The following is a 12,822-nucleotide window of genomic DNA, read 5'->3' as shown; positions in this document are numbered from 1 at the left end:
AAAACAGAAAGAGAGTTTTATGGGCATAAGTCTGAACTTGCTGATGGAAAACTGTCAATTTGATTACTACATTTTATTTAAAATTGGAAAATATGCACTAAGTAATATCTCTCAGTTTTTCTTGTATAATGTCAAATTGTTCATTGGAGAAACCTTATGAGATATTTTCTGTGGAATCTGTTTCTCTATAACAGGACCCCAAGAAATATATGTTGTACAGTTTAATATTCTTTACCTTTTAAGATCAAAAATTGGCATATGTATCTAAAGTTCACAAAATTAAACAAATTTGGAGCTAGTCATGTAGGAAGGTTAGAGTTAGGTAATTTTGTATATCATTGCCTAGATGCAAGCCATTTATTAATTCATATAATTTCGGCTTTCTACAACAAACTGATTATGTTCACAGTAGAGAAGGTAGTATTTGGTAACAGAGGCTTAATGTGAAATATTTTCATAAATGCTTTTTAGAAAACGGTTTATTTTTTGTGCCTTTCCTTAGAGATAGAAATTTTGTATCCGATCGCTCTTCAATTGGAAGTTTGTCTAGTGCTAATGCTTCAGGGAGAATTCAACAACTTCAGCTGTCTGAGAAACTGAGCACTCAGGAAATACAAGAGAATACATTATCCTTGCAAGAAGGTATAGCATTTTTCCACTGAATTAAAGATCCAGCACATAGAATAATCATTGACAAATGCCTTGATAAATAATATGATTAAGGCAGGATTTTTTCATAGATTGGATAGATTTTGTGAGTTTCTTTGTTTTTAATATAAGCGTTAATATAATCAGATTGGAAGGGCAGCATGGTGGTGCAGTGGTTAGCACTGCTGCCTCACAGCGTCGAGGTCCCAGGTTCGATCCCGGCTCTGGGTCACTGTCCGTGTGGAGTTTGCACATTCTCCCCTTGTTTGTGTGGGTTTCGCCCCCACAACCCAAAGATGTGCAGGCTAGGTGAAATGGGCATGCAAAATTGCCCCTTAATTAGAAAAAATGAATTGGGCACTCTAAATTTATTTTAAAAATATATAATCAGATTGGTCGTGTTACATTTTTTACATTACTGAAATGTAATAGACTGAGGAATATATTCAAACATGAGACTTCAGTTTGTGGGCCACTCAACTTGTAGCAGACAGGACAGAGATGATAGATGGATTCCCCTTGTCCTACCTCTCGACTAACCACAACAAGAAGCATTTAAAAAAATATTTTAACCCCTTGGGTACCGAAACTCAAGAAAAGACACGACAGGTTTCCTAATAAGTTTGAATTGTAAATGTAATTGCAACAACACTCATTCACACAAAATGCATACGTACAAGAAAAGGTGATTACAAAAGCAGCAGTGTGCACTTAGATGTTAAAGAGTCCAACATTCACTATTACACTTCATTTGAGACGGAAGCTGGAAACATTTCAGGCCAAAGGATTTCCTTGTAGTTCACTGAAGAAAATAGGAGGTGGGGAATTCACAATTGTATACCCCTTGCAATAGTAGGTTTCTGGCTTTGCTTCAATCAAAGCTGTAGTCAAGTCACTGTGGTGAAGGTATGACATTTTCTGTAAATCTACTGATAAAAAGATGGCCCTCTGCCAGTTTGCATTCTCGGCAGGATTTTCTTTTTTGCTGGGTGGGATCTCCTCTTACTATGGTCTTTATGTCTGCCAGACTAATTGACTGATATTCTGAGTGCTCTCAAGATAAGTGTTTATGAAGTGTTTCTTATCACAGCTGGTTTCTGTCAGGTGACTATTGTATCGATTTTAAAATTGTCCACACAGATGATCCCTGACACTGTTAGCATTGTACAACACCAGGTTAAAGTCCAACAGGTTTGCTTCGAATCACTAGCTTTCGGAGCACAGCTCCTTCCTCAAGTGAATAAGAGGTGGATTCCAAAAACTTTTATATATAGACAAAGTCAAAGATGCAAGACGATACTTTGAATGCAAGTCTTTGCAGGTAATTAAGTCTTTACAGGTCCAGCCGGAGAGGTCGACTCGAGTGGGTTTGTAATCTGTATCCCTTTCGGGATCTTGTCTGCTTTCTTGCATCTTTGTAGAAACTTAACATCAGTGCGATATGCGCAATCTTCTTGGAGATCCTCTCCACTTTGAGCCGGCAGTTTGCGGTGTCGATAGTAGCCATGATGTGGAGATACCGGCATTGGACTGGGGTAAGCACAGTAAGAAGTCTTACAACACCAGGTTAAAGTCCAACAGGTTTGTTTCAAATCCATGGCTTTCGGAGCACAGCTCCTTCCTCAGGATCTCCAAGAAGATCGCGCATGTAGACACTGACATTCAGGTTTTTGCAAAGATGCAAGAAAGCAGACAAGATCCTGAAAGGGCTACAGATTACAAACCTTGTCAAGTCGATCTCTCTGTCTGGACCTGTAAAGACTTAATTATCTGCAAAGACTCACATACAAAGTATCGTCTTGCATCTTTGACTTTGTCTATATATATGTTTCTGGAACCCACCTCTTCATTCACCTGAGGAAGGAGCTGTGCTCTGAAAGCTAGTAATTTGAAACAAGCCTTTGGACTTTAATCTGGTGTTGTAAGACTTCTTACTGTGCTCACCCCAGTCCAACGCCGGCATCGCCACATCATGGCTACCATCGACACCGCAAACTGCCGGCTCAAAGCGGAGAGGATATCCAAGAGGATCGCGCATATAGACACTGACATTAAGTTTTTACAAAGATGCAAGAAAGCAGACAAGATCCCGAAAGGGCTACAGATCACAAACTCACTCAAGTCGGCCTCTCCGTCTGGACCTGTGTGGTATTATAGGTATTACGGTACCTGATAGGCTAAAGCACCATTGGTAGAAACTGTATGCTTTCTATTGATTAGAATGTATGATAGCTCCGCCCTGATAGGCGGGGTATAAGAACCCGTGCCGCCCCAGCAGCCTTCATTCTGTACCTGAGCTGCTGGGGGAAACATCCAGCTTATTAAAGCCTTCAGTTGGACTACAACCTCGCTTTAGTGGCCATTGATCGTGCATCAATTTAATAAGCTAGATGTTTCCCCCAGCAGCTCAAGTAGTGGTGATAAAGACAGGGGAGAAGCATATGATGGCCATCGACTACAGTCAGACTATCAACAGGTTTATGCAGCTGGACGCGTACCCTCTCCCCCGCATATCCGACCTGGTAAACAGGATCGCACATTATAAGGTCTTCTCCACGGTGGATCTCAAGTCCGCCTACCACCAGCTCCCCATCCGCACTAGTGACCGCAAATATATTGCCTTCGAGGCAGATGGGCGGCTCTATCATTTCTTAAGGGTTCCCTTCGGTGTCCCCAACGGGGTCTCGGTCTTCCAGCGCGAGATGGACCGAATGGTTGACCAGTACGGTTTACGGGCAACATTCCCGTATCTCGATAACGTCACCATCTGCGGCCATGACCAGCAGGACCACGACACCAACCTCCGAAAGTGTTTCCAGACCGGTAAAATCCTTAACCTTATATACAACAAGGATAAATGCGTGTTTAGCACCGACCGTCTAGCCATCCTCGGCTACGTAGTGCGAAATGGAGTTATAGGCCCCGACCCCGAACGCATGCGCCCCCTTATGGAGTTCCCCCTCCCTCACTGCTCCAAGGCCCTGAAGCGCTGCCTAGGGTTTTTCAGTTGATACGCCCAGTGGGTCCCCAACTATGCGGACAAGGCCCGTCCCCTGATCCAATCCACGTTTTTTCCCCTGTCGACAGAGGCCCGCCAGGCCTTCAGCCACATCAAAGCAGACATTGCAAAGGCCACAATGCACGCCATCGACGAGTCCCTCCCCTTCCAGTTCACGAGGGATGCCTCTGACGTAGCTCTGGCGGCCACCCTCAACCAAGCGGGCAGACCCGTGGCCTTCTTCTCTCGTACCCTCCATGCTTCTGAAATCCGCCACTCCTCAGTAGAAAAGGAGGCCCAGGCCAGTAGAAGCTGTGCGACATTGGAGGCACTACCTGGCCGGCAGGAGATTCACTCTCCTCACTGACCAACGGTCGGTTGCTTTCATGTTTGATGATGCACAGCAAGATAAAAAACGACAAGATCTTGCTTGCGGTGGAGGATCGAACTCTCCACCTACAACTACGAGATCTTGTATCGTCCCGGGAAGCTAAACGAGCCTCCTGACGCCCTGTCCCGCGGCACATGTGCCACCGCACAAGTGGACCGCCTCCGAGCCCTCCACGAGGACCTCTGCCACCCGGGGGTCACTCGCTTTTTCCATTTTGTCAAGACCCACATCCTGCCCTACTCCATCGAGGAGGTCAGGACAGCCACCAGGGACTGCCAAATCTACGCGGAGTGCAAACCGCACTTCTACCGACCAGAGAAAATGCACCTGATAAAGGCTTCCTGTCCCTTTGAACGCCTCAGCGTGGGCTTCAAAGGCCCCCTCCCCTCCACCGACCGCAACACGTACTTCCTGAACGTGATTGACGAGTACTCCCGGTTCATATTCGCCATCCCCTGCCCCGACATGACCGCAATCACCGTCATCAAGGCCCTCCATAGCATCTTTGCACTGTTCGGTTTCCCTGCTTACATACACAGTGATAGGGGGTCCTCGTTTATGAGCGACGAACTGCGTCAATTCCTGCTCAGCAAGGGCATCGCCTCGAGCAGGACAACCAGTTACAACCCCCGAGGTAACAGACAGGTAGAGAGGGAGAACGGAACGGTCTGGAAGACTGTCCTACTGGCCCTACGGTCCAGGAATTTCCCAGTCTCCCGCTGTCAAGAAGACCTCCCGGATGCCCTCCACTTCATCCGGTCACTGCTTTGTACGACCATCACGACACCTCACGAGCGTCTCCTTGTCCTCCCCAGGAAGTCCTCCGGGACCTTGCTCCCGACCTGGCTGGCAGCACCCGGACCCAACCTGCTCTGAAACACGTGCGGGCGCACAAGTCGGACCCGTTGGTCGAGAGGGTCCATCAGCTCCATGCTAACCCCCAGTCCGCCTACGTGGCGTACCCCGACGGCCGACAAGATACGGTCTCCCTATGGGACCTGGTGTCCGCCAGAACCCCACGCACATTTCAGCCGCCAGTCCCACCCTCCCTTCCATCGCAGCACCTTACAGGAGGAGCGGTCCTTCCGCCGGCCCCGTCTAGGCCCCCCCCACCCACCGACGCCCCCCGCAGGCGCTCCCTTCCCAGGTCAACCGTTTTCCCCACCAGCGCCGTCTAGGGGTGCCGAAGCTGCCATGGAGATCAAAGCCACGCTCCCGGAGTCACAGGCGCCCGAGCCTCCACCGGAGTCACCACCGAAGCTCTGATGATCGCAGGGGACGACCAGGGCCCCCGATCGACTGATTGCTTCACTTTAATTGTAATCTGTAAATATAAACCATCAAATGTACATAGCTATCAGAATTGTAAATAGTTACTAAACACTGTACGGAGGTGTTACGGTACCTCCATAACTAATTATACCATGTTGCCATATTTTGTAGTTTCAGGCCACCACCCCTGCCGGACTCTTTTTAATAGGGGGTGAGTGTGGTATTATAGGTATTACGGTACCTGATAGGCTAAAGCACCATTGGTGGAAACTGTATGCTTTCTATTGGTTGGAATGTATGATAGCTCTGCCCTGATAGGCGGGGTATAAGAACCCATGCCGCCCCAGCAGCCTTCATTCTGTACCTAAGCTGCTGGGGGAAACATCTAGCTTATTAAAGCCTTCAGTTGGACTACAACCTCACTTTAGTGGTCATTGATCGTGCATCAACCGGTAAAGACTTAATTACCTGCCAAGACTCGCACTCAAAATATCATCTTGCATCTTTGACTTTGTCTCTATATATGTTTCTGGAACTCACCTCTTCATTCACCTGAGGAAGGAGCTATGCTCCCAAAGCTAGTGATTCGAAACAAACCTGTTGGACTTTAACCTGGTCTTGTAAGACTTCTTACTGTGCTCACCCCAGTCCAACGCCGGCATCTCCACATCATCACTGTTAGCATTGACACACGATGGGGTTTGAATCGTGGCTAATTGCATCTCCTTGTAAGAGGGTAGTTTTTCTTCTCACACCTTTTGTGGAATTTCAGTCTACAGACACTAAATCTGTGTTGCAATTGAACAACAATGTCTGTAATTGTATGGACAACAGAACTGTGAACTCCATGGGAGAGATTGTTGCATTTTTTATTTCTTTTCGATAGAATGCCCCAAAAAGATACTTTACATTTTCCTGTCCTGTCCAGCCAACCAGGCTACCTACAGCCTAGGGTAGTTTCATGTATAGTTGCAGAAAAGTAAGATCACCTGATCCCCTTGATGCCATCTTCTTTTAAGGTAAATTGTCTATTTTCCATTCTTTTTAAAAGCACCATGTCCACTTTTTCACAAATTCATGGGCATAATTACATGGGCTGACAACTCAATAGTCCAGTTACCATTGTGTGCCCTTTTGCATAAGATATATAAAATATTAGTCACCATTCACACAGAAAACGCTCATGAAAATTGCTGTGTAAAGAAACGGGGGAGAAATGTATTCATGTAGCGCAGGCAGGCTTATGCTGATGCCATGGCTGCTATCTGTGTGGTCCATGCGGTATTCTTAATTGGTAGCACTGAAGAATACCATGCGAGTTGTGCATCTCGTAGCTGGCAGACTGTTCACCCAGGGAAATGACATAGACACTATGAGCAGGATTCTCTGGTTCAGAGACTATGGTCTGGATTCTCCGTTTCAGCGACTAAATGTTGATGCAAACAGAGCATGTGTGGTCTTTTATGACCAAAAGTTCTGCGTGAAACCCTCACCGATTCCAGGACCAGTGAGAGGCTAGCAGCGGCGGTCGTGAAATTCCCTGCACCTGCGCCGAAAATGGCCAGAGAATGGCTGGGTCCCTGGCTGCAAATGCGCACGGCTGCCGGCCTGCAGCGGTTGTGCCGTGCAACGTGGCGTGGCCGTGCGCGGACCTGGCCCGCCATCCGCGACCCCACAGCCCACCCCCCACCAGTCCCCTCAGCCCTCATGGAAGCCCCCCCCCCCAGTCAGCAGCACGAATCACGGCCGAGTGTGGCAGGGCGCTGGACACAGTCTGCAGCAGCCACGCCGGGTTCCCGACTGCTGAGACCACACGTCTCCCGCGCCGTCGGGAACTCAGCCCATCGGGTGCAGAGCATCAAGGGACTGCCGGCGATGATGCGCCAACACCTTTGCAACAGCGCGTGACACGATGACGATTTCCGAGGGGGGGCGGAGAATGGCTGACTGTCATCATACCGGCGTCGGCCCCGATTTGGGCGTCAGAGTCGATTTTCCGCCCGATTGGCGATTACGATATCAGTGTCGGGCAACGGAGAATCCAGCCCTATGTTCTTCCAGCAGTGGAGAATCGGGACTATGTCCCTCTGGCGCTAGGAGCACCATTCAGGTGATATTCAAATATCTCTATCATGCAAAATTATGCTTGCCAGTCTCCCTGCACTTCCCGGTCTTGGGCCACCATTTGGAATGAGCAGCCCGATCCCAGCATCCAGAAACAGGCCCAACAATGCAAATGTTGACCCCCTGCTGACAAGGGGAGCATTCCCAACCCCTCATCAAGGAGGGAAATCTCTTTCTCTTTCCCCCCCCCCCTCCCCCAATCACGGGTATAAATGGTTCCCCCCCACACCACGTACAGATGAGGGTGACATGACCCCCTAAGCCCCCCTTCTGCCAACCCCTAGCTCCCCTGTCAGGCTCCTGGCATTGCCAATGGTGCACTGGCCCCTGGCACTATGGCACTGACACCCTAGCCTGACATGCTGGACCTTGAGGGGGGTTTATGGAGGTTGTCCCATTGCTCATGTGCCCTCTGCCACTTCCTCTTTTCTAACCGTAGAAAGCACTAAATATTTTTGAAGTGGCCAGCAGTTGTCAATCAGAACAAGAATGTTTATAAACGTTGTGGTTAGGATTAATGGAGGGTACTTCAGATTCAAGCATTTGAGAGTGAAGGAAAAGATAAATAAACAAACTTCCTGCACACTTTGTTTAAACAATTAAGCTGTCAATATAAGGCTAGTTAGATGTACTACACTGTGAAATTGAATGAACTTAGGGGATTGAAGAGCTTTTCAAGCGTAGTGGGCTTACTAGGAAGGCTCTGACACTTCAAAACGCAGCAGTTTAAATTTAGTCTTCCTGGCTTGCATCTTTAATGAACTGTCTCATCTGCTCATCAGCTGTCAGTCAGTCAGCATTTCAGAGTGAGAATGCCACTTCAAAGTTTAAACAGGTCAGACAAGACTGGTGATTTTGAACAGAGGGTTGTCTGGAGTGATCATCAAGTTGCCCAGAGTTGGAAGGGACAGGCCAGACACAGGGCTGCCATCCAGGGGAGGGGCCCAGAATCAACTCCTCACCCACAGCCCAAGCCCACCCAACCCCCAGGACTCTTGGGAAACCCTCCCTCTGTAGCCTGGCAATGGCAGAGTGGCACATGGGCTAAACTCCATGATCACCCGGCGGGGTCTGGTGCGGCAGGACAGCACTGGTCACTACTTGCACCAAAGCCCACCTGGTGGAGTTCCCGCTGGGAGGGAGTGGGTGGATAACAAAGGGGTGGCGATTCGGGCTAGCAGCCCATTAATCGCATTCAAATGAATGCATATGAGATATTTCCATGTTCCCACCGGTGTGGGGCAGGAAGCCCACTATGACTGGTGTGGCAGAACCGCGTCTGGGACAGGTCTGCTATCCAGTATTTGGGCTGATGCGGCACACTATACCCGATCAGGTTCTCAACTTCGGCGGTGGAGGGAGCGAAGAATTCCGCCCTATGTAAACTAATTTCTCTCCTATTAACTCTGAAGATGCAATTGATTCATTTTTACTATTTTTATTAAACTTTTTTTACAATACATAGTTTAACCAAGGAAGTCTAACCATCCATTACTATGTGCCATGACACCATTGTTAACCAAAATGAATCAAATTTTTAAAATGGTAATATATAATAAGTAATGTTGAGGTTGTTCAATTATAAAAAATAAAGAACAGTCCGAAACCATGGAATCACAGAATTCCTACAGTGCAGGAGGAAGCCTGCACCGACCATCTGAAAGAGCATCCTACCCAGGCCCACTTTCCTGCCCTATCCCCATAACTCCACCTCACCCCACATCTTTGGATACTAAGGGGCAATTTATTATGGTCAATCCACCTGACCTGCAATTTCTTTTGACTGTGGGAGGAAACCAGAGCACCTGGAGGAGAAAATGCTAACTCCACACATTAACCCATGTCCGGAATTGAACCTGGGTCTCTGGTGGTGTGAGGCAGCAGTGCTAACCACTGTGCCGCCATGCTGTCCCAGGAATGTCACATGTCACAGGGATGTAAAACATTATTTGCAGGGATAAAGTTATTTGAACCCCTTGATATGTCAAAATTGTTGTCCCTTATCTAATGTAATGTAATGTTATCTAATTTTTTGTCATTTCAGCATGTTGTGCTGCTATTACTGAACTGGTGCTAAATGATACAAATGCTCAACAGGTTGTACAGGTTGGTAAGCTCAAAATTAAGATCCGTTATTATTTGTTAGAATTAATATTGGTTTTAATCAAAGTCAACTCTTAATGAACCAAGTGGTAATAAAAAGAGAAAAGAAATAAAATCAAACAGGAGTTTGCACCTGTTGGCTTTTGAAAGTGTTACGATCGATGAAAATGTGGGCAGAGCTGAAAAATTGAATTACTTCTTTAGTTCCATATCTGCAAGTAACAAAATGGCGATACCATGATCGTAAGAATCAATGATGTAATAGTATTAGCACAGAGTTTATGGTTGGATACTAAAATATAATCTAAGTGAGAAAACCAGATGGACTGGTCAAGACTCATCCCAGGTTTCTTGACAAACTCAAGGGTGTGCTTGAAGAACTCATGGCAAAAATATTTTGGAATTTTTTAGGAATAAGTCCGGCATTTTTACCACATTTATCTGAAAAAGGTGCAGAGAAAATGATTAATCGGTATGTGAATAAAGCTTGTGAGCATAGAACCATTCGGAACCCCGGGGGGGGGGGGGGGGGGGGGGGGATAATGAGGGGATTCTTGGATGAATCTGTTTCCTGACCTCCCGAGGGTATCATAATCACATTTAACAGCCTCTTAATGTTAGCCGACATCTGCCACCCCTTCACAAATCCCATTTGGTCCTCATATACCACCCCCCGGCACACAGTCCTCCATGCATGTCACCAGCACCTTAGCCAACAGCTTCGCATCCATGTTCATCAACGATATCGGACGATTCGATCCACACTCAGCTGGGTCCTTATCCTTCTTGCAAATAAGCTAAATTGATGCCTGTGCCAAGGTGGTTAGAAGCACCCCCTTGCCAGCCAACTCGATAAACATCTCCACTAAAAGGGGCCCAGTTCTGTAACATTTTTTATAGAATTCCGTAGGGAACCCATCTGGACCCGGGCCTTCCCAGACTGCATCGAACCCACACACCCTATCATTTCCTCCAGCCCAATCGAGTCACCAAACACCTATGCCTTCCCCCTCCTCCACCACCGGAAAGTCCAGGCCATCCAAGAATCCCCTCATCCCCTCATTATCTGACCGTAGTTTACTATTGTAAATTGGGAATCGTGTTTAGAATCCAAATTTGAGATAAAATTCCAAGGAATTAAGGAAGAATGGTGTCCTCATATTAACTGCTTTTCATGACCGGAGCTGACTCACTTTGTCTTCATAAGTGGTTGTTCTGAATAATGTATAGCTTTAAGTTAACTTAAATTCTGATAGTCGGAGGGCTCTCTGCTTTTTCTTTGAGCAGAGTCGAGATCTGAACAATCCCCACCCACCATCACTCTCCTCTGTCTTGCTGAACTTATTCTGTCACTAAATAATTTCTCCTTTAACTTGTCTCACTTCCTGCAAATATAAGGTGTGGCTGTGGGTATCCGCATGGGCCCCAGTTATGCCTGCTTTTTTGTGGATTATGTGGAACTTTCCTTGTTCCAGTCCTACTCAGGCCCCCTCCCACAACTGTTTTCCGTTACATCAATGACTGTATCGGTGCTGCTTCATGTTCGCATCTGGACCCGGAAAAACGTTATCAATTTTGCTTCCAATTTCCACCCCTCTCTCACCTTCACATGGTCCATCTCCAATACTTCACTTCAATTCCTTGGCCTCTCTGTCTCCCTTTCCGGTGATAGACTGACCAGCAATATTCAATATAAACCCACCCATTCCCACAGCTACCTCGACTTCAGATCCTCTCAGTCGACTCCCAATAAGGACTCCATCCTATTCTTGCGGTTTCTCCACCTCCATCGCACCTGTTCTGTTGATGCCACCTTTGAAAATTGTAGTTCTGACATATCTGCTTAAAATCAGTGTTTTTCAAACACTTTTTCCTGGGACCCACTTTTGCCAACCGGCTAAGCTTTGCAATCCCCGCCGGCCGACCTTCATGACAGATGCCACTTTCGCTTACCTTTAATGCGAAAAGGGAGCCTGCTTTGTTCTCACGATCTCACTGCTATTCTGATCCGATGATGTCCCTTAATTATACTTCCCAACACAGGCCACTCAATAGAGATCAGGGGCGAAATTCTCTGGTATCGGCGCGATGTCCGCCGACTGGCGCCCAAAACGGCGCAAATCAGTCGGGCATCGCGCCGCCTCAAAGGTGCGGAATGCTCCGCATCTTGGGGGGCCGAGCCCCAACCTTAAGGGGCTAGGCCCGCCCCGGACGAATTTCCGCCCCGCCAGCTGGCAGAAAAGGCCCTTGGTGCCCCGTCAGCTGGCGCGGAAATGACATCTCCGGGCGGCGCATGCGCGGGAGCGTTAGCGGCTGCTGACGGCATTCCCGCGCATGCGCAGTGGAGGGAGTCTCTTCCGCCTCCGCCATGGTGGAGACCATGGCGAAGGCGGAAGGAAAAGAGTCTGTGGGAAAGCTCTCCCAAATGTTGGTGTAAGCCCCAGATGTTAGTAAGGAGGATCGCGGGCCAGGCCACCGTGGGGGCACCCCCCGGGGCCAGATCGCCCCGCGCCTCCCCCAGGACCCCGGAGCCCACCCGCGCCGCCTTGTCCCGCCGGTAAGGTAGGTGGTTTAATCTACACCAGCGGGACAGACATTTTAGCAGCGGGACTTCGGCCCATCCAGGCCCCGGGGGGGGGGGGGGGGGGCGCCAAACGGAGCGGCGCGATTCCCGCCCCCGCCGAATATCCGGTGCCGGAGAATTCGGCAACCGGCGGGGGCGGGATTCACGGCAGCCCCCGGCGATTCTCCGACCCGGCGGGGGGTCGGAGAATCTCGCCCCACGAGTAGAACAACTATGTCCTCACTATCCAGGTGTTGTGATTGTAGCAGCCATATAGCCATCCTGGCTGTGAACAGTTGATGTAGTACTGCCCAGGAAAGAAGCTTGAAATCATTAGAATTAGGAAATTTTAGTCTGAACATTTAATAGAATCTGAATCTTAAATTTGAACTAAATCTTTGAGTCATTGTTCTTTAAATACTTTACGCAGGGGAATGGCATTTATGTGATAGGCAAGTTAATTCTACCAAGCAAACAAAGGAATGCACCAAAATCAGATATCTTGCAGGTAATTTTGTTCCCATGTCAATTTAATTTTTTTCTAAAACCAGCATGCTTTGTTTATTTGTATAAGCATCCACAATGGATTGAATTTTATTTGTTTTTAAACAACTAATTTAGGCATTTACAGAGTTTGGCATTGTTTTAAGTATGAATGCATACTAATGTATTTTGGAGCCTCTCTCCATGCTGTACAACTCTATGAATTTATAAAATGGGACT

The 12,822-nt window shown here is 47.7% G+C and overlaps 1 protein-coding gene across 1 annotated transcript in view; it reads left to right on the top strand.

Moving 5' to 3' along the window:
- The window catches only part of nek10 (NIMA-related kinase 10), a 460,338-nt gene that overhangs the window by 202,050 nt on the left and 245,466 nt on the right, over window positions 1-12,822 (top strand). The window contains exons 13-15 of the mRNA XM_072509340.1: window positions 503-642; window positions 9,478-9,539; window positions 12,530-12,607. Coding sequence (XP_072365441.1) covers window positions 503-642; window positions 9,478-9,539; window positions 12,530-12,607 — 280 coding nt within the window. The remainder of the gene's footprint in view (window positions 1-502; window positions 643-9,477; window positions 9,540-12,529; window positions 12,608-12,822) is intronic.

This window comes from Scyliorhinus torazame, chromosome 6, assembly GCF_047496885.1.
Source record: "Scyliorhinus torazame isolate Kashiwa2021f chromosome 6, sScyTor2.1, whole genome shotgun sequence".
NCBI lineage: Eukaryota > Metazoa > Chordata > Chondrichthyes > Carcharhiniformes > Scyliorhinidae > Scyliorhinus > Scyliorhinus torazame.
Note: the sequence above shows the minus strand (reverse complement) of the source record. Positions and strands in the feature narration are given on the sequence as shown.